This window comes from Protopterus annectens, chromosome 6.part1, assembly GCF_019279795.1.
Source record: "Protopterus annectens isolate FY-2018-M chromosome 6.part1, PAN1.0, whole genome shotgun sequence".
In the NCBI taxonomy this organism is placed as follows: Eukaryota; Metazoa; Chordata; order Ceratodontiformes; family Protopteridae; genus Protopterus; species Protopterus annectens.
In genome coordinates, this window is record NC_056738.1 from 433,643,592 (window position 1) to 433,670,918 (window position 27,327).

At 38.7% G+C, this 27,327-nt stretch overlaps 1 protein-coding gene across 2 annotated transcripts in view; it reads left to right on the forward strand.

Moving 5' to 3' along the window:
- The window catches only part of PTPRN (protein tyrosine phosphatase receptor type N), a 2,492,130-nt gene that overhangs the window by 1,112,052 nt on the left and 1,352,751 nt on the right, over nt 1–27,327 (forward strand). For both annotated transcript variants that reach the window (XM_044075862.1, XM_044075864.1), the window contains exon 9: nt 13,524–13,885. In XM_044075862.1, coding sequence (XP_043931797.1) covers nt 13,524–13,885 — 362 coding nt within the window. The remainder of the gene's footprint in view (nt 1–13,523; nt 13,886–27,327) is intronic.

The window sequence follows — 27,327 nt, forward strand, 5'->3', positions numbered from 1 at the left end:
ATGCTTTGGTGGTGGTTGCCACAACAAAAAAGGATCTGGTGGAAGAAGAAAGCCAGACTTTCCATCTGCCTAAAAAAGAGTCCTGGGCCCTGGACAGGATAGGGAAGCACACCTGTGCATCAGCGACCTTTGCTATCAGGTCCCTGAATTATATGGCACACTTTACCAGGCTTTAAAGGGATCTGATTTCCGAGCTCTCTGAAACCTTGGCTGGTGCCACGACTGATGAGGTACGTGACAAAGTGGCCTCTCAGCTGGCCACCACTGAGTCAATATCTAACTCCTCTATGCGACTGATATCTCTCGCATCAGAAGGAACAGCTAGAGCGGCGGGTTCAGCTGTGGTCTTGAGACAACAAGCCTGGATGCGCTTGAGCAATTTCACGGAACCCTTTAAGGCTTCCTTTCTTAATGCTCCCATTGAGGCCTCTTCATTGTTTGGACCCAAAGTTAAAAGCACACTGGCCAGATGTGAGCAGGACGGTAAGACCCTTTCTGCCGTAGGTGTCCATTATTCTTCCCCTCAATGTGTTTTCTCCCGAAACCAAAAGAGTGGGAAGATATGGCTCAAGAAATCTCAGGGTCCTTTCCATGACACACAGGCCGAGTTCTCCCTTAGAGGCAGAGGGGGAAACTCACAGAGAAGATGCCCCTTTTGGGGCAGAGGGGGTCCGTGTAACCAGGGTTTCAGGGACTCTTTTTCTGGCCAATCCTACCAGCGCTCCTAAAGAGCAGCTCAACTCCTTTCCTCTGGAGGTGGTTGGGGGTCATTTCTCCTTGTACACTTCTGCCTGGCTAACCATCACCACCGATTCTTGGGGTGCATAGGATTATAACCAGAGGTTATCATATCCCCTTCGATCTTCATCCTGTCCCTTCAAAAAACCTTCCTGATGTTCCACCCAGTCAAAGGGAAGAAGCAGCACTAAAGATAGAAAAGCTGCTCAGAAAGAGTCATCCATATAGTCCCTCAAGACCAGATAGGATCCGGATTCTACTTAAGACTATTTTTGGTGCCAAAGAAAACCGGGGACTGGAGACCAATTTTGGATCTCAGTGTACTGATCAAGTTTGTGAGAGTACAAAAATTCTGGATGGTCACAATACAGTTCATCCTCTCGCCTTTGGGAAAAGACAATTGTATGTGCTCGATAGATCTTCAAGATGCATACTACCACATAAAAGTGGACAGGCCATCAAGAAGATTTCTGTGCTTCTGTGTGGGAGCCAGTCACTACCAGTTCAGAGTACTGCCCTTCAGACTTTCTACAGCCCCCAGAGTGTTCACAGAGTGCATGGCAGTTGTCAAAGCTCACTTGCGACTACAAGGATTCCAGGTGTTTCCATACCTAGACGACTGGCTCATTTCCGCCCCCACCAGACATCTATTGGAAGAAGCCTTGGCATACTCTCTCCTCACTGCACAAAGGCTAGGCATAACCATAAACTGGCAATAATCCAGTCTCACCCCATCTCAGTCCACAGAATTCATAGGGGTCATCTTGGATACAAAGAATTCCAGAGCTGCCATTCCAGAACACAGAATTATAAGGATAAAGCAAAAACCCAATCCTTTCAAGAGAGAAATCCACAGCTCACTCTGTCCGACAGCTGTTGGGTTCCATGGCAGCCTCCATCACCATTGTCCCCTGGCCAGGTTTCATATGAGGCTTCTACAATGGCTACTGCTCACCTAATGGTATCCTTTTCAGCATCCTGTTTCAGCCAAGATTCGAGTAACCCACAGGTGCAAACAGGATTTAAATTGGTGGATGACACACAACCCGTCACAGTGGTCTCGCCCCTTCTCCCCCCAGCAACCCAAGGCTACAGTGGCCACAGATGCCTCCCTGATGGGGTGAGGGGGCTATGTCAGGGGCAGACAGTCCAAGGCACTTGGTCCAAATTGGAGGCCCAACTGCATATAAATGTTCTAGAGCTGAGGGCGGTGCTTCTGGCGTTGCAACATTCCATCCCCTGCTGCCATCTGGGATGATTGCGATTCAATCAGACAACATGGCGGTGGTCTGGTACATCAACAAACAAGGTGGAACCAAATCTTACCCCCTTTTTCGAGAGGCCATGAGGATATGGCAATGGACGATGGCTACCAACTGTTTTCTTGTAGCAACGCACATTCCTGGGAGTTCCAATGTGATAGCAGACAAACTCAGCAGGTGCATTCTACAACCTCATGAGTGGTCCCTGAATCTCTTGATAGCGGCAGAGATCTTCCACTGCTGGGGCCATCCTTGTTGTGATCTCTTTGCATCCCCGACCAACTACAAATGCAGCAACTACTTCACCCTGATTCCCCCTCAGGGACAGTCGCCCAGGGATGCTCTAGTCCATGATTGGCCCTCGGGTCTTCTTTATGCATTCCCAACTTTTCCCCTCATTCCCCAGTTTCTAAAGAAAGCCCATCGGTTGATGAGCAAGGTGATCCTCATAGCACCATATTGGCCTTGTCAGATTTGGTTCCCCTTCCTTTGGCCTCACCTGCTAGATCGACCATGGATTCTCCATCCAACCCCGGAGTTGATCTCACATCTGCAGAACCTGATTCATCCCAACTTGGACAGCCTGAAGCTCACAGCTTGGCTACTCCAATTCCCTTGATTGCCAGGCAGAATGATCTTTCTTTACCAGTATGGGACATTCTCATTGCATCTCATAAGTCTTCCACTAGAATTACTTATCTAAGCAAGTGGAAAAGATTTACCTGTTGCCTGAAAAAAAAACAAGTAGATCCCTTCTCAGCACCAGTGTCGATAATACTAGAGTATCTGGCCAACCTTTTTCAATCGGGTCTATCGGCCTCCACCATTAGAGTCCATTTGGCTGCAATATCTAATCACCATGAGGGTGTCCAAGCCTCCTCTCTTATGTCACACAAATTATGCAAGACCTTCATAAAAGGTGTGACTCATCTGAAGCCTCCTTTTAGAGAACCTATTCAACCATGGGATCTGTCATTAGTTCTACAAGCTCTGACAATGCCACCCCTTGAACCAGCTTCTTCTTGTGACCTCAAATATTTGTCATGGAAAACCTTGCTTTTGGTCACCATTACTTGTGCCAGACGTATCTCTGAGCTTCAGGCTTTATGCATCAAGAGTCCATACTTGATTTTTCATATGGTTAGAGAGTCTTTGAAAACTAATCCTTCATTTCTGCCAAAAGTGATCTCTGAAATGTCCATTAATCAAACCATTGAATTGCCAGTTTTCTTTCCCAATTATTCAAACAGAGGAGAGTATTGCCTACATACCCTAGATATTCACAGGCAAATCCATTTTTACTTAAACAGGACTAGGTCCTGTTGTAAATCTGACCAGTTATTATTGGCCTATTCTGGACCTGGATTAGGATCTGCTGTTGCTAAGGTCACATTAGCTAGATGGTTGAAAGACTGTGTGACCTTCATTTATACACAACATAATATTCCATTGCCTATTACCATGAACTTCTGCTGCCTTCCATGCCAGAGCCTCTTTACATGACATCTATGCAGCTGCAACTTGGGTTACGCCTCATACCTTCACCAGTCATTACAAACTGGATTTGGTCTCGAGGGGAAGAGCATCTTTTGGTTCTGTGGTGCTCAGGAATGTCCTTCAATGAGAGCCTCCCAGGAATAGAGGTAGCTGGGGACTCTGTACCATACGTAAGGAATGAACAAGGATTAAAAATATCAGATAAAGAAGTTATGTCTTACCATAACATTCCATCTGTATTGTTGATCCTCGTTCAGTCATTATGACCCTCCCTCTTTCCCCCTCCTGTGGCTTCTAGTGGATCTCACCATCTGGTTCTCCTAGGTCATTTGACCAGAGGTAGCCTCTACCTTCTTTTGACTTGCAAACTCAATCTGAGGTAACAGGGAGAGGGGAATTATGGATAAGAGTTTAGCTCGAGAGTTTGTAGCTGATGCGAGCTTGGAAAACAGCTCAGTTCTGAGGCTGGAACCGATACACATATGTAATGACTGAATGAGGGTCAAAAATACAGATGGAAAGCTATGGTAAGACATAACTTCTATTTACTTCTTAATCAAATCTCTCTTTATTTTATTTCTACCATAGTTTTAACTCCACTTTTATTTTATCATTCTCACAAGCTATAACTTCTGGAGTACTTGCTATCTTCCCTGATAACTCAAAAATAATTTCCACTACCCATTCCTTAAATTCCTGTCTTTTTAACAGATGGGTTGGGAAGGACCATTGTCTCCTATTTACTTCATTACCCTGCATTTTTACCTTGGTAATTATTGGCACATGATATGAAATAGTTATTGGATGTGTGTCACATTTTTCCATTAAATGCACATGTTCCTTTGAAATATAATTTCTGACTAGTTTAGCCCAGTTACTGTATCTTGGGGAATAATATGTAAATTATCTCAGAGTCCCTACTACTGAATTCACATATTTTGTACCAAATATTTTCATAAATTTTTCAGAAATCTAACCTCTTTTTGTTGTATTTTGCCTTCCAGGCCCCTCAGATACATCTGTATTGTTGCAAATCAAATTCCCGCCCCCACCTGTAAACAATATTCTCCTCTGAAAGCTAATTGTTTGCCCCACATTTTTAAAGCTCTATAGTAGATTCCAGTGTAATCCTCATCCCTTGCCAGTAACCCCTTACTACCACAAATCTGCCATTATTATTTGTTTCTTTCCTCTTCTATCACTATTGGTGCTCCCCTAGCAATTAACATAAATACTCCTATCTTCCTTTGTTCCTGATAGTCTGCTGAATACCAGTCCTGAAATCTTTTCTTGCTCAATTCTTTCCGAATGTGTCTCCTCTAGCATTGCAATTTGCAATCTGCACTTCTTAATATAATTAAATATTATTTTCTTTTTGTCTATACTTGTCAGACCATTCAGATTCCAAGATAATATGGAAAGTGAATCCATTATTCTCACCTATTATATGTGACAGCTTTTTAAAAATGTCTATTTCCAGCTGTTGTGATACATACACCCTCTAATGTTTGGCAGGTTGATTCTTTATAAAGTTTTGTCTCATCATCAACATTGGAAGCTGTGCCTCACAGCAAAAGGTTCTCCAGTTCGATCCTTGGCTGGGTTGCCTTCTCTGCTGAGTCTGCATGTCCTCCCTGTGGTCCCTTGGGTTTCCTCCGGGTACTCTGGTTTCCTTCCACATCCCAAAGACATGCTATAGGTGGATGGGACACTCTAAATTGGCCATAGGTGTGAGTGCATGCATGTATGTGCCTTCTGTGAAAGGTTGGGTGCTGGGCTGGCAACTCAACACTATAAAACTCCACTGCCAATCACGAGTGAACAGGTGATCCACTGGGTGACCCCTAACCGGGAAAAGCTGAAAGAAGAATAAGTTCAACATTGGAAGCTGTGTCACATTTTAAAAAACATTTTGTTGCAATGAAAATCCTCAAACAAAAACAAAAACACACCCACAAAACATCCCCATGACCTGTTAACTTTTCACAAACGACAAAACTCTGTACATCATCAAATAATGAAATTTAACCCTCCTGATAGGAACAATTATCCCAGATAGACAAATGCAAACAAAGGCCTTATTTAATCTAAAGTTCAGGTTATCCATGCTAAGATGCATGTTACTGCTGGTGCTTTTGCTTACTCTAATGGGTGTCTGTTCTTTTTGTATCTTTATTCCCCTCCCAGATGTGTAAAAGAACTTTTATGCTTTCAGAAAACATTAACTTTTAGCACTGAAGAAACCAGTGCCTTGGCTTTCCTTTATTGCCCTTTAATCAGCTGCCTGCATGGAAATGTAATAAAACAGAAAATGTAGCCCTCAGCTGCATGCTTCTGAATGCAAGCTGTAAACTTTTTGCTTAAGGAAAACTTTGCATTATGTTCAGTGTTTTCATATTTACTTTTTTACACTTAAATTTGTTATTAGATTAAGCCAAGGGTCTTAATCCAGACAGTCACCTATTCAAAAATAAGAAAACATATCAGCTCTACATGTATTATGGTCTGTGTACTTTTGACTCCACCCCCACCTCAACACCCTAAGATTACTGCCTATTAACTAACGTGCTTTTGTCTAGCCTTTTATATCTTTTTCATTGCAACGCCTGTTTTTCTTAATATTAAAAAAGAAAGAAAAAGGGCATCTGTTTATTTCCATATCTTTATCACATACAATAACTGAAAATAGTTTTATACAAAATATGCATATATCATGAAAAGTTTCAAAAATACTTTTAAGAAAAGAAATTGCTTTACATACCGTTGCCAACAGTAATAACGAGGCAAATGCTTTTCAGTTCCTCACAAGTTTAACAATGTCAACAAATGTCCACTCTTTCCTTTGACTAGCCTTTGACCATCTGTATTTCACAAATGTGATTGATGCTTTGCAGTCTCACATTTATTTACTAAGTTTTATGTTTCTGGTCTTCCTCCTCTTCATCTTGATCTCCTAGGTCCAGACTTCAGTTCATTTCCAGGGTATGCCTGCTTCTTCTAATCATCTCCTGTGCTTTTCTATGTTTCTTAAGCATTTTCCTTTGGTACAATAGAAAAGATTTCACTGGCAAATTCTCTCAATGAGCTTTGTTATCAGAAGAATGAGAAAAATGAATTTGCTCCTCAAGGAAAAAATATTCTGAAGACAGCTGGATACAGCAGCTTGAAACTCACATCTGCCTCTCGACTTTGCCTGGTTGGTGAAATAAATTTGTTTCTCTTCTACCTGGTGTACAGAGAATAATCATTTTCTACAAACACTCTGCTATCTCCATTTTTTTTACTTTGCCCTTTTGCCACAGTCTTGTCAGGATCAACTCTTTCAGCTGGTAGGTTTTCATGTTTGCTATTATAGGTCTTAGCTGCTATTATCATGGTCAGATTTGGAGCATACACATAGAGTACCATTTCATAGGTGTTTACTAGGCTAATGACCACAGGGACCCTTTTAAGCCTATCCATGCATCCCAAATCTCTGTCAAGTTCTGGTACCCTTGAAAAGTGTAAGCAGTGGCTTGTGAAATGAAACATGTACAGGCAGGGGCCTGGGAGATTAACCTTTTATAGTCTGCCTGTGCCCATTAGAGACATGGGTGCCAAATCAGGGCTGAATTTCCTGTTCCCCATCCAATTATCCAAGTTACACTTGAATTGAGTTTGGGAGGAACATTGCTTCACATGGATGGGGAGCCTGTTCCAGAGACGAGGTAGTCTCTTGGATACATAACTGTCTCTTCAGCAACTCCTATTTATGTCACAGGCAAGGTTGAAGTCTTTAGAGCGGGTAATTTTGGTGCTGTTTGTTTTGTGGATATGCAGGAGGTCCATCAGAGTGGGGTCTAACAGTGCTCTGTATGCCAGGCATAAATCTCCCCTCAACAGCCTGTAGAAGGCAGAATAGAGAGATAGGGCCTTGAGACCATCTACATAGGACATGTTATTTATACCCTGTATTCTTTTAGTGAGGAACCTCTATGAACATTCCATTTGATGGATATGCCTGGTTAGATGTAAACCAAAGGGGGCATTGTACTCAATGATAGGTCTGATGAATGCTGAATATAAAGGAAGAATGACTTGCTTGGACCTAGATGCCTTACCTTTATTTATAAGTTGCGCAACATGGAATGATTTTCTCACTACTTTAAACACATGATGATCAAAGGCTAGGTTATTGTCTATGTGTGTCTCTTAGTCCTTGATTACTGGGTCGACTCTAAGAGGTGTGCTGTCAATAATACACTTCCTGCTGTGGAATACCAGTCCAGTTGCTTCTTTTTTCCTTCATAAAAATTAATATTGTCTGTTCTTTCTGGTTTCTCTGGTACAGCAGAAAATCTCACATTTCCCCTACATGCTCTGTCTTCTAATTATGCCATTTTTTTTAAAACTTTTGCAGTGTCAAACTAAGCCAACTATGTCATCATTTTGACCTCTGATATTTGCAGTTTTATCAGCTCATATCTATTTAAAGCTTCTTCCATTTCTTCCAGCATTTTGTTATTCGAGTTGATATACTCCTTCAGTGTTTCATTTGTTTTTATCATCCCTGAACACATTTGACTTATTCTTTATTTCTTCTAGATTACTGGAAGTCATGTCTTGCACCAAAGATGGAACTTGAACTGCTTTTTGCTGAACAGCTGCAGGATTCTTCCCAGTCTGTGTATTTTCTATTCACCTTTTCTAGTTGATTTTCTTTTAGGTTGTCTTAGTTTCTTCTTTACTGGCATGCAAGCAGTGTACTTACTAACCATTAACTGAATTTAAAAAAGTGACAGAATTCCTGGCCCTTGTCTTTCAGTTCCTTTTTTCATACTGGGAGAGTTGTTGATCAGTGTGCAGCCATCTTGAAAAGTCAGTCTCTTGCTCTGTTTTGATCTTGGTTACATATGCATCTACAGTTTCTTGATCTGTTTGATTTTGGTAAAAAAAATACAATCCTTACATGTTAAAGGTTTCTCTTTGGTTTACAATGTACCTTAAATATACCCTTTATCATTGGTAATCTGCCTTTTCCTCATTTTTGTGGCTGAAACTGTTAAATGTTTTGTTCCTTGCTTGCAGAAGTTAGGAATAGTCCACACTGTATTTTCTTTGAAATCTCTACAGTTTTACTTGTAGTGAGACACAACTGAAGCCTTTGAATCCAGAGTTTCCTGTTTTCAGATAAGTGAAGGACCTTCAGAGGCATTGTTCATCAAAGTGTAGATATGCTGAGTCAAAATGAAAATTGTCTTCCTTGCAAAAATCAATTAGACAGTAGCAAGCATGCTCTTTATGTTAATGGACTGTCAGTGCTTCATGAAACTGTCAATGCAGTAGATTTAAGGGCAAAGAATGAAGTATTTTGTACTGTTTGGGTAGATGGCAAACCCAGTGAGCTCAAAGTTGACACAAGTTCCACATGCAATGTTATGTCTGTAGAAACATTTACCAGAGTGTGTAAAGGTGAAAGGTTTGATTTGGCAAGGTGTGCAAAACTTGCTTATGGAGATGATGAAATTCACACCGAAGACTCAGTAGTGCTTTCATATTATTTTGCTGGAAGAAGCTACAACTTATTTTATGTGGTCAAGAGGCATGTTCAGTCATTATTAGGGCTTAGAGACTGTTTGAAAATGGGACTGCTTTCATTTAACAAGGAAGTGTACCATGTTAGCTTAAAAGAACTCTATTCTAATTTTGGCCAGCACATTTTTTCTACCTATGCTGATCTTTTCCAATATAAACTAGGCAAACTTCCAGTTGTGTAGTCTATGAAGTTAGACCCAGAGGTCAGTCCAATTATCAGGCCAGCATGAAAAGTTCCAGTAGCCATGCAGGACAGAGTCAAAGTTGAGTTAGATAAAATGGTGCGACAAGGTGTGATTTGTCCAGTCAAAACTCCAACTGAATGGGTATCTTCCATGGTGGTAGCTCACAAGAAAAGCTCAGATGACATATGTATTCATCCAAGAGATTTGATCAAAGCATTAAAAAGATCTCATCATCCGATATGCACAGTTGAAGAAGTTGCAGCCTTGATGCCAAATGCCACAATTTTTTCTGTCTTAGATGCAAAGAGTTCATTTTGGCAAATTTTGCTTGACAAAAAAATCGTCATTTCTCACCACTTTTACTGCTCCATTTGGCAGGTATAGATTTCTGAGAATGCCATTTGGAATAAATTCTGCAAGTAAAGTCTTTCAATGTGCAATAGAGCAAATTTCTTCTGGGTATCCTTGTGCTATTGTAGCAGACATGCTGGTAGGAGGTCGTGATGAAGCAGAACATGACAGAAACCACAGAAAATTTCTAGAAAGGGCATGTCAGGTGAATGTTAAGCTCAGGCCACAGAAATGTAAATTTGTGCTACAAGAAGTTTCTTATGTTGGTCATTTATTTACAATTACAGGCCTATGACAGACCCTCCAAAGCAAACAGGCATTCTCGAGATGGCAGCTCGAGACAATGTTCAAGCACTGGAATTTTTTTTTTGGCATGGTTAACAACCTAGGCAAGTTCATTCCAGACTTGAGCCAACTTTCAGTATCAGAGAGCTGACACATAACGATGTATCTTGGTCTTGGTTAGAGCAACACCAAAGAGCATTTGATGTCCTGAAACAGAGAATTGCCAAGTCCACCAATACTCAGATAACTATGATGGTCACAAATCAGTTACTCTTTCCTGTGATGCTTCAAAATTTGGACTTGGTGGAGTTATTCTTCAAGAAGATCAACCTGTTTCCTGTGCATCTAGAACTCTTACCCAAACTGAGATACAGTATACTCAGATAGAGAAAGAACTTTTGGCAATTGTTTGCCTGTTCGAAGTTCCATGATTATGTTTATGGCAGACCTATCCAGATATAAACAGACCACCAACCTTTAGTCACAATCTTGAGAAAACCTTTGCATTCATCTTCTGCCAGACTACAGCTTATAATGCTGAGATTGCAAAAGTACAATTTCAGTCTTGTCTACAAGAAAGACAAACTTCTTTATCTTGCTGATACTTTATCCAGATCACCCAGAAACACCATAGGACAGCATGAGAATGAGACTGTTGATTTTGAAGTCATGGAAGTGAGAAATTTTTTTTTCACATGTCTTGGTGAGCTAAGAGATCACAAAGCCACAGATGCAGTTTTACAGAAGCTCAACCACTTTATTAATCAAGGATGGCCATCAAAGCAATATAGTTTACCTCAAGAAGTGCAACCTTATTTTCCATACAGGGATGAGATTTTGGCTGACAAAGGTATCATAATGAAAGGTCCAAAAGTAATTGCTCCAAAGTCCCTGTAACTAGAGTACATTACTGTCTTACATCGTGGTCTCCCAGGAACCAAATCTACCAAAAGAAGGGTGAGAGCACTAGTATTTTGGCCTTCTATGTCACAAGACATTTAGAGAGCACTTTTATCTTGTGCAGTGTGTAGTAGTAGTACAAAGCCACATCAACAGAAGGAAGCACCTTAGCTTAAAGAGATTCCAGAACTACCTTGACAGTAGCCACAGACATCTTCGAGTAAACCACTCAATCCATTACGAGAGAGAGAAGTGATAAGGATCCAAATGTCCAAAGATTATGATCAGATTGGTGTTGTGAAGAATATTGGTACAGAGCTGAGACCGTACATTGTGGAATCAGAAGGACAATCTTAAGACGAAATTGGAAACATTTGAGATCGGTGTTGAACCTATACCACAGCAGATAGTCTGTGAGTAAGACTCTATCTCAGAGTGAGTTGTCTGGTGTTCCAATTCCTGAGGAAGTTCCAGAGGACATTCCTGTTCCTATGACTAATCCAGACATTCTTGATACAAGTTGTACACTGCAGGCTGTCCCTGTCGCTAAATTTGGCCCCAACTTTTATGTTACGAGATATGGTCAAATCTCCAAACCTTGTAGCAGATACCAAGCAACTTGGACATGAATATTGTGTTTTCTTTCCAATGTATATAGTAATGCATGCCTAACTCTAACATTGTTTTGTATAAAGGACAATCTTTTTAAGAGGGAGGATGTAGATCAGTATGTGTGCATATACCTTTAAGAAGCTATCCAAGGGCTTGCACAAGTGTATAAATACTGAGCATGTGCGAGCCTGACTGCCATTTTGTAGTTAGCTGTTGAGTTGTAAGCATGTATGTATGTAAGCTCTATTTGTTAACTAGTTAGTTCGTATTTAATGATGCTGCTATCCATCCTGATGTGTTTGTATATATTACAGCATCAGAATGAAACCCCAAGCCTTCTTGTTTTATGTATTAGAGACGAACGAGTGACAAGAAGTATTTACGTGTGTGTGTGTTTGTGTGTATGTATATGGTTTGATATATGTATGTATATATATATATATATGTATATGTATGTATATATATATATATATGTATATACACTCTCACACACACACACACACACACACACACACACACACACACACACACACACACCCCACAGGGAAAACTGGTACTTGTGAGCTGGCTGAGAATCTTAAAATATCAGGAAAAAAAAACTTGCACCATAGACAAGCTCGTTTAAGGCTTCAGAGTAATTAGGCAATTACAGCTTATCTAGAAATCATAACTTCTTTATTTAAAAAAAAATTTGTTAATTATTTTTCACTAAAGAAGTTTTGATTTCTAAATGAGGGAGAGGTGCAGGCCATCTTTGGCAAAGTAGCATGGTCTTTTGACCGTCTCCTTCCATGCTGAAAAATATTGCACCCCCTTAGAATCACATCAGAAACTAAGCCAATTATTAAAGTCAGTCATCTTCCATTTGTATTGTGGTGTCATCCCTGGAGAAGGTAAAATGCTGATCAGTGCTAAGCTCATATCAGCCTGGGACACACATTTGACAAGTTCTGTGATGTCTGTCTTTATATACCCTAAGGAGGTACGTCTAAGGTAATTTACACCCACATGGACTATGACTGAGTCATACTGGTAATTGTGGTCCAATGACCTGGAATGTGTGTGCAATGTGGTGGATCCTGGCCCCTGATAAGTAACTAACTATGACTTTCTCCTTACTCAGCATGGTGTGAGAGACATCAGTGTGAAAAACTTTTCCAGACTACTACTTCAGTGAGGCCAGCAGTATGTAAGATCATTGTACACATGTCCATACACCACACACACACATGCACAAAAACACACACACACATACAAGTTGACTGCTTTGAGATAAAACCACTTAACTATCTAGTCACACAATCTAGAGGTCACAGTACTTGATGCAAGTGCTATTGCAAAAGTCTGTGTATCTCTCTCTCTTTCTTTCTATATATATATATATATATATATATATATGTGTGTGTGTGTGTGTGTGTGTGTGTGTATCTAATTTCTGTACACAAATCAAATTGTCCCCCAGATTAGCTTCTCCTATCCTTTTCCTTAGCCAAGAAATGGAATTCTCTACCTTCTCTAAGAATTTCTGAAAACTTTGAACACTTCAAAACCCAGCTCCATTCTTACCTCTCCGATAAATGGAAATGCAATTGCACTCTGCCAACCTAATCCTACCTAATACATAAATACATCCTTTACACATAAAGTACCTTTCACCTTACCCTATAGGGGATTAATCTTATTCACTGTTTTCTTACAAATGTTACTTTTATACCATTCTCAGATAATTTAAAACCTCAGTACAATGGTGACTCTGTACTACTGTTCTCTAATGTGTAAACATGTAAATATGCATTGTATATTATTCTATGTTGCTATTTTCTTTGCTTAAGTTTTACTATATAATATTTACTATTTGCTTAACTGTTACTATTTCTACTATGTATTATGGAGCTTTTCTCCCTGGGCCTCCACTGAAAATGGGCTCCCTGAGCCCAGTGGACCTCCCCAGTCATCAAACTGGAAATAAATAAATACATTTTAGCTTAAACCAAAAGCCAGATAGCTGCCATCTTGTAATAAAAAATACCGGCTGAGCTAGTGTTAAATTCAGTTGACTATGGTGACAATGACATTTGACTGTCAAGGCTTCATCTCTGTAATTTTTTCACTGGTACAGGTAACAGAAGGAGAAATGCAGCACTGGGATGATATAGAGTCTGATCCCCTGGCATATGAACTGAGTGAAAGACCAAAGGAAAGTAGCACATCATCCAGTCAAGCAGACCACCTCACAGCTGAAGAAGCAGATTTTGGAAAGAATGTCACAACTACCGAGCGTTCTCTGTCTAGTGGTTACCAGCAGGACCAGGTACCAGATGAGGATTCTGAGGGCCAACAAGCCATACAGCTGCCTGAAGAAGACTTGGAGGTGTCTGTACAGAAGAAAAGTTATACTGACAATGAGTACAGAGAGAGGATAGTGGGCATCAGTGTGCAACATCCAAAGGAGGAATACGGCTACATTCTCACTGATCAGAAGTAAGGGTCCTAATATTACTCACCTGTCGCTATCTGCTTTAACAGACTGGGAATGAAAGTTGGTGGTCAGCTCAGTAGGTAGTAGAGTGGCCTCTTTTGATAATGAATAAATTAACCAGTTTTGCTTTTTTTTTTTTCAGGAAACAGGAATGTCTAAGCAATCCTGAGTTTTGATTTCACCTCATTTATTATTACAATGTCAGTTCATTTGCTGTATGCAATGTAGAATACACAAATGCTCATTTGTAAACAGACTTTTAAATATATAAATGATATGGGATGTTAAACAGACCCTGAGAATAAAGCTTTGTGGAAGCATTTATTTTTGGGATATGTAAAACGTAGAGTTAGGCACACCAAGTCACATTGCTCTTTTATAATTACTGTTCAGGACTTATTGTAGAAGTGCAGCTTTTCTGACCTTCCCCCCAAGTGTTATTAATTTCTAACTACCTGTCTGTCTCTTTTCTTCTTTTATCCACCATACCTTGAGTTGTTTCCTCTGGAAGATAGAAACCTTAAAATGTGTTTTTAGGACTTACAGTAAAAGAGATGCACTGCAGCTCAGGTATGGCTGGTTAACAGGTTAAGCTGTCTTTGCCGATCATGTAGTGAAGCTTAGCCTAGTCCCAATGACAGAGATGCATATGTCTTTTAGATAGATATATTAATGATAGCAGCAGCACAAATGCTGTGTGTAAAGAATAAGACAGTATGATTTAGTGGAATGTACCCTATCAACAAAATAGTCACATTAATAAGTAATGTAGATACAACATTGGTGGGCATCAGATGAAATGTGCAGAGATAATGTTCTGAAAAGTTAGAAAATGAGACTGATGTCTGACATGGAAGGACCAAAGACCCTAAATATGATAGAAGAAAGTTTTTTTTGCCATATTCTGTATCAGTAGTCCATATAATGCCAGATGTATTGCACTGCATTGGTGTGAGGATTTTCTACTGTAAACTTTATTATTACAGATTAAGTGTTGGTGTAGCTGCACTCCTAACTTTTTTTCAAGGACTTCTGCTTTCTTTATGGCACAAAGGTGATCTGGTCATGTTGCTGTCTAAGCCATTCTGAAAGCATTGGAACCCAACAACAGTTTGTTTTCTCCTTGAGAGTATTGTGTATTCATAGTTTGGGACTGACATTTACATGTACCAGTTGTTGCTAATAAATATTTCTACTGAACAGTAATGCACAGTAGAATGGACAGCTTGCAATGTTTAGGGTGATTCACTGACATTTCAAAGCCAACTTGAAATAACATGCTGAAAGTTTGCAAACTTTCTATTGTAGTAAATACTCAGACGTTAGTGCTAATTAATGAACTGCATATTTCATTCATTTTTGTAATGATAAATAACTTTGCAGAGTAGAAATAGACATATTGCAGTCATAATTAAGCCCATCTTGGATTTATTGCAATTTAATTGCATTTCACTAAATTGTGATTCAAATAATTGAAACTCAAACATTTAATAACATAGGTAATAAAATTTCACATTGGTCACTAAAGTGCATTGCTAGTTACTGTACAATAGTCATTTTTGCAGGGGACAAGCTCACTTGCACCCTTGATGTGGGGGCTTTGCCTTCTCACCCCCAATCTGTCTATATTGACTGAAACTGGTCATTTTTGTTTAGTGCTCTGCTACAGTTAACAAAATTCAATTAAATAACATTTTCAAATATCAAGGTCATGAAAAAAATCAGAGAAGAGGGAAAAGGTTAAAACAAACACAGTTTACCTTTCCCTAACTCTCTGGCTCAGGTAACCCAGAGAAATAGCTTATTTGACAAACCAAGTGCCGATGAACTAAAAGATCAGTGAAATATACATGTGCTGTTTCTTCTACAGTGTTTTATGAAATAATATTTCATAAGATCAACTATGTTGTGCCCTCTGATTTAGTCATGTCCTCCCTAATCAAAGGACAGCTTGTTCAGGCAAGGAAATGTCTACTTAAACTTTGCAGATGCAATATAAAACATGGAAAGCTGATAATAGATAGTATTGTTTCTTTGAGCAGCAGTGCGGTTTTGCCTCATTTCCATCCTTTAAAATTTAAACAGGTCCCACCTGAAAGACATATTGCTTGTATGTCATGTGTTTCAGATGTACACATTTAGGAGTTAGAAAATGAACAGTACCACAAAGTTCTAGTACTATTTTAAAATGACTACAGTGTTTTCATTGAAAATAACCGTTTAGTGCAAGGCACAACAAGTAATTCATTTTTGATTTGCTTCCATAAACTAAATAATGATGTGAAATGAGTTTACAAAAGGAATTAAGAAAAAATTCTACCTGGAGTTTGCCCCCTCAGTGTACTGGGGTCTGCTTCTTTGAGTAAGTAAACTCAGTTATGAGGTGCAGCAGAATAACAAAACTCATAACTTTATGACCCCTATACAAATACAAACTTGCAGAAAATACCAAGACCATACCATACTACCAATGATAGTTTACTGCTACCGTATGATAGTATCAAAACACAGATTAAATGCTGTTTGAATTACTTTAAACTCACCATGGACTTTGAAGAAAGGTTGTAATGGAAGGGCTAGGAACCGAATATAGTATTTGAATTTTTGATTTTTGTTTGATGTCAGTTATGACATTTTAGTTAGTAGGTCTGATTTATACTTCATATCACTTTTAATTATATCATTTAAATAACAAAACATGATTATACAGCTTCTTTTAATACAATTTTACTTTAACCATTACTTTTGGGATAATTTCACATGTATCTTTTTAATATCCTGAGATATTCAAGTAGAGAAAACAAACTTTGTAAGAAACGTGTAATTAAAGACTAAAGTGTCTATGTTATGGCTACTGTTTAAACACAGTTTAAAGAGTAAAACCTTTTTCTGCGATGCTGCTTGGGTATTCCTGATAGTACAAGCATCAGACCACTCAAAAATTATCATTATTTAATGCATTTGGAACAAAAATTAGGAACATGAGTGGTATTAAGTTTCAGTAGGATTACATTGGTGTGAGGTGATATTAATATTTTGCTAAACGAATTTTGTCATTGGTTTTGTGTATCTAGTCATATCTGTCAGGAAGTGTTGAAAACTTCAGGATGGGGCAGGGGTAGATGATGTAAATGGTCCTCATTTAGATAAAATTGCAGTTTTATTGTAAAGTATTTTTTCTGTGAACTAGCAGAATAGAAATCTACATCTGGCATGGCATGGTTTGACCAAGTTAAAATATTAATATAGATTTTTGTCAGATGTAAGGGCAGCCGGTAAAATGAGAACATTTCACTGCCATAAATAACCAGCTGATTATTATATAACAAGTAAAAACCTGGGTCATCTTGTAGGCCATGATCCAAGAAGATGTAATACACTGCACAATCCTGTCTATAGTAGGATTTCTGAGTAGATTGTGCTACATTGTCAGAGAGTGTTGCAGTGCTGCAGCAGTAAGAAGGTACCTGTCCATAGTGCTGCACCAGACTTGCTGGTAAAGACTGCAAGTAAATGCAGCCGTCAAATGCCAGTTAGTGCTAATTGGCTTTGTGTGCTTAGCAGGGGCTTTTAACTGGATTGGAATAACATGGGAGAACGATTCAAAGAATATCTCTACCATGCCATTTTTCATGGCATGCACCCATTCATTCTTATGGCAGTAGTGTGTGTGTGGGTGGATGTGTGTGTGCGTGCAGGCATGCATAAGGGTGTTCCGAGTGTGTGTGGTTGATGTGTGTGTGTGTGTATGTATGCATGTATATATTTGTGTGTGTGTGTGTATATATATATATATATATATATATATATATATATATATATATATAGATATATGTATATATATTTATATGAGTGTGTGTGTGTATATGTGAGTATGTGTGTTTGTTTGTGTGTGTGTGTGTGTGTGTGTGTGTGTGTGTGTGTGTGTGTGTGTGTGTGTGTATATATATATATATATATATATATATATATATATATATATATATATAAATTTCAAAGTTTCATAACTTCAAATTTCTTATGGTTGAGACCATAAGATCAGAGTTTTGAAACTTTGAAATGTAAATAAAAAAAATAAAAACATTTTTTACAGGGGGAGCAAGCCCCTCTGCACCCCCCATACCCCCTGGTATTTAAATATTCCAACTCCGAACAGTTTGAAGTTTCAAAACTTCAAAACAATAAGAAATAGACCTGTATATATGCATACATATATATGGGGTATGATTGCACCTCTCTAAGTGTGCGTGTGTTAGTGTTAGCATGTGTGCAGGTGTCTGTGTGCTTGTAAGACTGTTGGAAGAATACCATGCTTTCTTTTGATAGCATGCACCCATATTGTACAGGGACAGTTAGCTAGGATCTCGAGAATCAGTAATGATGATACACTTTTTGAAAAGGAAGTGGATAAGTTGAGGGATTGTTTTCATGCTAGGGGTTATGATGGTAACATGGTGGACAAGGTGGTGGATAGCAGCAAAGGTTATAGAAGGAATAGATATAAACCATGGCTAAAAGCTACTGAAGCACATACAGGTGGTCAACACAACAGGGTTAATGAGGGGGACCTTAGATTCACGTTGACTTATGGCAGTAATATAAGAGATGTATGTGATCTCATCCACAGAAATTGGAACATCCTGACCAGTGATGTCAATTTGAAGAACATTGTAGGAAATAAACCACTTTTTAGGTACAAGAGAAATAAAAACTTGAAAGATTGATTATGACACAGGGCTTGACAGTGGGACTGTTTTAAGCATCCATTGACAGGTAGGCTGTTTGATCTAAAGGCAAGAGCTACATGCAGGACCACTGATGTGGTTTATTTGGCGGAGTGCCAGTCCTGCACATGCTTTTATGTAGGCAAGACCGACTGCATGTTTAAAGTGAGGATTCTACAGCACCTTTCATCCATCAGGAATAGGGGTACACGCAATGCACTGTTTAGACACTTGGAAGCAAACCCCATGCATAGTTTTAAATTCAGGGTGATAGTAAATGTGAAGTTGGGTAATAGAGGGGGTGATATCAAACAACTAACTGAGTTAGCCGAATCCAGATGGATTATTGAATTAATAGCACATAGGAGTCCGGGACTCAATGATGTCATTCCCATGAAACCCGCCCTCAAGAACAGGCGGGTTTTTTACTAGCTTCCCATTGGACAATATGTATTTTTAAATGTTCAGTTTGTGTGAGATGCTTTGTCTGATGAAGGGCAGTGGCCCGAAAGCACTCATCTTATGTTTGCTGTTTGTTGTTTTAATAAACAAGGAAGTTTTAAGGTATCAGCAGTGTCCAGTTTTGTGTGCTTTTTGGATGTTTAATAGTATGGTAGGGGGAACACTATTATGTTTGCATGTAAATGTACAATGTTCAGTTAGGAGAGATGATAATGAGCCATTAATGCAATGTTGTTCCATGAGCCTTTATCCTGTCTCTGAATTGCTTTATATTGCCATTATGCTGTTGGGCACTGAAGCATTTCCCAAAAAGCTTTGGTGGTGGTATATTTTTTATGACTCTCAGCCATAGTCTTATATTACTGACTAATTGTTAATGATTATGAAAATGGAAAAGTATCAAAAAAAGTTGGTTGGTTTGTATCTGTAATATTTCCTGATACTGGCATAGTCATAAATAAAATAGTCCTTGTTACAGCAGGCACCAAGCTGTGATTATATTGTACATGCATGCAGTGCGGACACACGCACACACTTGAATAACCGGTAGTAAAGCCATCATACCCAATGTTTCCTCCCATGTCGGATGGGAATTTTACTCCAGTTACATGCCCCTCCTCTGTAATGGGATGCAAATGAATGCTGCAATGCATGTATATGCAATGAGGCATAAACTTTCTTTAATATTGCTGCTTTTGTATGTGTACACTAGTATATCATGGATTAATGTCCTGCTACACAGCTGTGTACTTTGAATGCATAGCATTTGGTAAAGAGGCCACAGTACCTGTGAGAACAGAGGGCAGTTTGGCTGCTATATCATATATTTTTCATACAAGGCACATAGCACACTGTGCATTGTCACCTTCAGTTTTGTGATATGCCCACAGCAACTAAACTGCAACTTGCTCTACCATGCACATCTGCAGGCTGTATGAGTGTCAATTAATAAGGCTTTGGGGAATTTTATGAATTCTTTTAATTTAAAATATGGTCCAGCTCTGTTTACCTCTTTCAGGTTGTGTCACAGAGTATAGCATCTGTAAGAGAGAAGGTTATCTTCTTGCATGAGCAGTATTTGCCTAGCATATAATTCATTAATGTTTTCATTGACATGTTCACTTATTCTTCCTTGAGTTCCTGTTCAGGCATATTAAAATATTATAAACAGACAAACACACACACACACACTCTGACATTTGTGTTTGTGCATTTGTGGGTGGGGTGGTTTTCATCTATCAATCATTGTTTTCAGTTCTCTTACCTCTGTGTAACCCTATATCCCCAATCCACACATACATTTTGTTTTTTTCTCTCTTGCCCACACCTTTCCATTTATAACAGACAGTCTCACTCCCATGACAAATATATTTTTCAGTTCTATGTACCCTGCTGCTCTTAGGTTAGCAGTCCACATTTGAGTAGCTGCAAAATGAACTTCTGAAATATATGGCTTTCTGAGTATGCTAAGGAAATATGTTACCTTGAAATGACCAAAGTTACTCACTGTGCCATGACTAACATTCCCTGGGATTCAATAAAGTCTACACTAAGTGCAGGGGTGGCTTGTGCGATTGGAATGCAGAACTGTAGCCCCCCAGCTGTAAATAAAATGAAATTAAAATAAAAAAAGAAATTAAAATTAAATAAAAGTAAAACAAAAGCGAGACGTTAAAATTAAATAAAACAAAAGTGATTCCGGAACTACACATCTTCACCCACACATGCTATTCCCAAAACTCCACCCATGCATGCATCACACATAGGAATCAATCTGGACTGCTAGTGAACCAGTCCAGATTAGGGAACACCATTCAGACAACAGAGATCCCAGAGCAGTTACAAATGCATAGACTTGAAGGGGATCGGACTGCAATGTCTGAAGGCTGGGACCTAGGTATTGGCTTGCTCTGACAGGAAGGGAATGGAACATCTGGCTGGGTATTGGCTTGCTTTTGCAGGAAGAGAATGCAATGTCTGGCTGGGTAGCTTGCTCATTATTGAAACCGGAGCTTCTTCATCATTGAAACGGAGGTGTGTGTGTGATTTAGCTTCTGAAACTGAAGTGAGGTGTGATTTCTTATTTTGAAACGGAAACTTTTTGAAACTGAGTTGAGGTGTGATTTCTTATTTTAAAACGGAAGCTGGGCTGTGTGTGTGTGTGTGTGTGTGTGTGTGTGTGTGTGTGTGTGTGTGTGTGTGTGCCTGTAAAATTCCCCAGTTGCTATATACTTGTGGGTAGAACTTAGGTGGTGGGTACTGGATAGAGAATAACTCAGGCTTGAGCCCTGTACCTTGGGTGCAGGTAGCAAGAGCCTGTATTCCCTACTCACCACCATTTGTAAAAATATGTGTAGATTTTTGCCTCATATTTGTTCTGCTCTGTTCCTCATGAAATCTGTGGTTTCTATATTTTTGTTTCTTTATATAGCTGATGGTGCAGTGGTAGAACTGTTGCCTGACAGCTACAGATTCTCTGGTTTGATGTTTGGCTGGGTTGCCTTATGTGTGGAGACTGCATGTCATCCCTGTGTTTGTGTGGGTGCTCTGGTGTCCTCCCATCTTACAAAGACATGTATCTGGAGTGTTTCTCCCTGGGCTTCTGCTGAAAATTGGTTTTTGTTCCAAGTCAGACTTTCCTGGTTAACAGATGTTAAATAAAAATGACAGGCATTTGAATGTCAGACTTCATATTCTTCAGAAAGTACATGGTAACACAAAACCTTTTATTCTAGCAATTTTCTAAGTTTATAATATGGATATTTGAAGTTTGTCCCTATTTTTGGGACTGTATTCCCCCATTATTGGCTTTGTCCAGTTTTTTTGTGCTAAGGTTGAGAGGTATTTTGGGAACTGAATTCACTGAATATGTTTGGGGGCTGCATTCCCCCATTACTGGCTTTGTCCAGATGTTTTATGCTAAGAGGTTGAGAGCTATGGTGAGAACTGAATTCACTGAATATGTTTGGGGGCTGTATTCCCCCATTATTGGCTTTGTTCAGGTGTTTTGTTCTAAGAGGTTGACAGCTATGGTGAGAACTGAATTCACTAAATGGTAGCCATTTAAGTTTCAGTCTTCCTCTCTTTCACAAAACAGATGATTTGGCATAGTGGTATATTGCTCTGACTGTTTTGCACAGGGTCCTTGGTTCAAGGCTTGTTAGTGAAATGTATGGTGGTAACACAGCCTTTTATTCTAAAAACTTTCCAACATTATACAAACAATATTTTAAACGTGTCCCTGGTTTTGGGGTTTTGTCTCCCCCCAATAAAATTTGTCTTTTTCTAGATTTCTTGTGCTGCAAAGTTCAGAGATACAGCTGAGTGTCTTGTAGATTTTACAAGGAGCTGAGAGATGCAAGGGAACAGAAGTTTAGTGCTGCTTATGCTGAGTCTATTGTTAATAGCACAACAGGTAGTGTCCTTGCTTTTGATGCAGAAGGCTGTGGGTTCTACTCCCACAGTATGTAGATGCATTGCTGAGACTGTACTGTTTTGTAAAGGGGGTGGATGCTGCAGTCCTTTTTGGTGAAAATACCTAGTAACTATGAACCTGTTATCAGTTTGCCATCCATTCCTTATTGCAATATTACTAGCTTATCATTTTTTTAATGTAACACAGGCAATTTATTCCCCAAGGGCAACAGGCACTTTATTTGTAGATGAAACAATGAAATATAAAGTTGTTTGCTAGCAGCAACCTCTTCATTAGTTACAGATTTCTTTAATGTGGAATTATTTAGATGACTTTTACTTCTTCAGAGATTGTGTATATGTACTGATACTGGTGGATTGTAGAAGTTTGAGAAGACTCTTTTTGGTGGAAATGTTCTGAATTGGGCAGTTTTGTCATTACTGGTGCATGCATTTTGTTTCATTGTTTACTGGAAAAATGTTCAAAACAATACATTTAAAATGTCCTCTAACAACTGTACTGTATTGTACGAGGAATATAATTTAATACAGTCAGGAAGGTGTATCAAAGAACACATGTATGTTTCATGTGCAATGGGCCTATGATTTGAAAACAGCCCAAAGTTAATCTTTATCTGCCACTGGCAAAATGTATTTTCTTTGAATGTGGGTTTCAATGCTGTTTCAATAAATGTGAGTTTCAAGAGCAGAGAAGTTTTAGTGCTAAGTCTGTTTTCATTGTGAGACTGCATTGCTTTGTTTAGCATATGTGTATTAGTGTTTGTACTGTAAAATGCAAAATAAAACTTTCAAATGAAATCCAAATCATCACAGAAGTAAAACAGTATGCACATTACTGTGACTGTCTTTCGGCTTTTCCCAGTTAGGGGTCGCCCACAGTGGAACTCTGGTCCGCTAATGATTGGTAGTGGGTTTTTACGGTGCCGAGTTGCCAGCCTGATGCCCAACCTTCAAAGAAGGTACACCCATTCACGCACGCACCTACCTGCATGTCTTTAAACGTCACTTGACTGTGGTAAATGAAGTGAAATAGCCAAGGAATGGGACATTGGAATGCCTGCAGGGGGGAGGCTCCATTCAACCATGATTTTGTGAGGGGGGAATGGCAGCAAACATAGACATCCCCGGCTGAACTTTTGCAGAATGAATAGATTTTTGCTTCTTATTTTTTGGTTGTTCCTCATACAATTTGTGGTTTCTGGCAAATCATTTAGGAATGAAGTCATTAAATAATGACAGACATTGAGTTTCAGACTTCATAACCTTCTAAAAAATGCATACTAAAGCAAAACCTGTTATTCTATCAACTGTCTAAGTTTATACAAGAGCAATTTTTAGTACCGTTTGTATGCTCCCCCAATATATTTGACCTTGTCTGGGTTTCCTGCATTAAGAGGTTGAGAGGTACGTGCGTATAAATCACTTTATAGAATTAGGAATATCCAAACCTCAACTGCCCCCAATTTTGGCTCAAAATGTTGCTCTCCCCTTAATAATCCCTCCGCAAAATGGCAGTTTTGGAAGAAAATCTGGAGGGTTTACAATTATAAATAACTGTAATGATCAGAGTTATAGATTACTTTTATTTCAGAAATGCATGTAGAGTCTCTTATTTTGTCAGCTGCTCAAGTTAACATTACTAATATTTAAAAAGTGTCCATTCTTTGACAGGTTCCCAGCTGTGTTGTGTGGCAATTTTATATTTTTGCATCATATTTTTGGTCCGTTTTTCATAAAATTATGGTTTTCTGGAAAATTAGTGGCAAATCATTAAAGACTGAAGTTAGAAAATAATGACAGACATTTAAGTTTCAGATTTCATACCCTTCAGAAAATTCATACTAATGCAAGACCTAGTACTACTCTATTATCTTTCTAAGTTTATAAGAGCAATATTTAAAAGTTGTCCTTATTTTTGGGCCTTTGTCCCACTTCTGTGTATGGCTTTGTCCAGGTTTCTTGCTCTGAGGTTGAGAGGTATGAGTGTCAGAGCCATCACCATCAGCCAGAGACATTTCAAATTGTGACATACTTGTTGCACATCACTCCCCCATGTAGTGACTCTGGATGTGTCCAAGCAAGGCAAGGAGCAGTTATGCAGTGTAAGTGTGCAGAGTATTCCCCCATCCAAGGTAGACACAAGTACAACAGTGTTTTTTTATCTGTCCTTGATTTTGCAAAATGTTGTGGTTTTCTGACATATTTTATACTGTTGATTTTTGCTTCTTATTATTCAGAAAATGTGTGCTATTGCAGTGCCCTGTTGCTCTGTGTTTATGTAGCAATGCTTTAATGACCATCAGGGAGGCTTGTCTGAGATTGTAAGATGCAAGTAAACTTTAATAAGCATACTGTTAAAGAATTACCAACATTGAAAGCCTTTTTGTTGTTGCAATGCACAAAATGTTTACATAACTAGATAAAGCCTTAGGTATTGAAATGCATATGACAGTATTTGTAATAAAGGACAGGATTACAGTATTTTCAGAAGCTCATTACATTTGTTGGAGACTTGCAGTTATCTTTGCAGGCTTTACCCGTAAACTAAACAGAATGCCATTCATGTGTGGTCCATAACCTGTGCAGTAATCCTTTAAGCAATTTATCTTGAGCTTGTTTCTTGTTTGCTGTTCATTTTTTACTTTGATTATGTGTTCCCCATGAAACAAGTAGATAGTTGTTGTCAGGCAGCAGGTCTTTTTTGGATTAGAAACATTTTTACAAGTGGAGGGTATCACAGAGATTGCTACGTTCAGCATGTTACTTGGTACTTTAATAAAGCTGAATATAAATTATTATTAGAACTGCAGTGCAAGGAGAAGTGGTTTAAGTTGAGTGCTGCTTGTTTTTTTTATACTTGATTTTGACTGGCATGCCAGTAATGTATTTAAAAAGTACTTTATTTTTTCATGCCTCACAACCTTTTTGTTTCCATCTAGATATTAATTAAGCTGTCATGTAGCCAGTGCATTGAAATATTTTTTTCTTCTACACTTCATTTTGTCTTGATTGGACTCTCGTAATGACGGTTAGGCACCCATGGCAGCATATTTAAAGTTCCAGTTGTGGTTTTGAGCATAGCTCCACCCCTTTCAAGGTGGCCACACCCCTTCCCATTGGCCCTACCCATTCAGCTGTCTCCTGCAGCCCCCCTTTAATTTTAAGTCACCAGCTACTACTGACTAAGTGTACACTGTTCTGAGTGAACAGACAACACAAGCATAACTCACACTTTCTTCCACCTTATTTAAATTTCCTGCTGATTTTCTTGCAGCTTTAAATATTGAGGGGGATTCATAAAGGTTACTAGAAAGTGTAGGCTACATTTATACTTGGTATAATCTTTGAGTGACTAGAAAGTGCAAATAATATGGTAGAGATCTTGAATACACATTGTGTACACTTAGTGTAGGTGTTATTAAATCTGGCCCATTGTGTTAATGATTCACACTCTTGACAGTATGTATATCATGTCAATGAATCTTGGTGACTGTTAGCAGATAAATAAAAATGTCATTCCGGTCATCTGCTGAAAACTATTTCTCCAAGACTTCTTCTAAGCTCCATAACTGCAGTCTTAGTGGGAATATAGATATGAGCAAACCTCTTTCTTGTGAATATACCCTTTCTACTTCAAGTCTATCATTATTTCCTCTTTTCCCTCTTCTGTCATAGAATGCCCCATTTCTTTGCCCATGATATTCCAATAAATGTCCGTACCTAAACTGTCCTTTTATCAAACTTGTATGTTCATTTCCATCCAAATGCATCTCTTGCAACTTTTTTTTTTTATTTGAGCACTGTATTTCTTAATAGAGTTCGGTACTATTTGCTTTTATCTGTGCCTGTAAATATGCTTAAATTCCATGCTAAAATTGCCAGTGTAGCCATTCTGTCATTTTTTATGTTGCAGTCAATTTTAATGCATAACACTTCTGTTTTATATATATGTGTGTGTGTGTATGTATTTATTTTATATATATATATATATATATATATATATATATATAAACACACACACACACATATATATATATATATATATATATATATATATATATATAGGTTACCGTTAGAACATTGACCGCTTGAAACATCGACACACGGAAACCCGGGTCCAAAACATCGCCACGTTACTTCACCGACAGTGTAATTGGTTGGCCTTCAAATGTTCGACACTCAATTTAAACATAGGTGCGTTGAGGAGCTGAAGTGTGAGAGGGGAAATAGTGTGTCTGGGAAGTGTTTTATTTGCATACACCGTTCTGTATTAAGTTGTTTTATGCTGATGTTGCTGAGTTACTTGGACCGTTCAATGCAGATTGGCATTTTGCATGTGTTGGTTTTCCACTGTCGATTATTTGGGTGTCGAACATTTGTACGTCGATATTATGATGTTTTGGAGAAGTGACGTGTCGATGTTTTGGACCCGGGTTTCCGTGTGTTGATGTTTCAAGCGGTCGATGTTCTAACGGTAACATATGTATATATATATATATATATATATATATATATATATATATATATAGAGAGAGAGAGAGAGAGATAGCAATTACAAACCACCACAAATGCCACCAAACTTCCAGTTTTAACGTTATTTACTATTAAAAGTGGTGTTGTTAATCTTTCTAAGAAAATCCCAAGAGTCAATACATAGACGAGTTTCTTAAAGAGAGTACTTTTTCAACTCAATATCTAAAAAACGTTGCCAGAGGATGTGTGATCGAACCTCTGGCATTAACAATTGGGCGCATAGGGGGTTGTTTAACACTCTTGTGAATTTTGAGTAACCCGAAGATAGTTGGGATAATGGGGAATTCAAC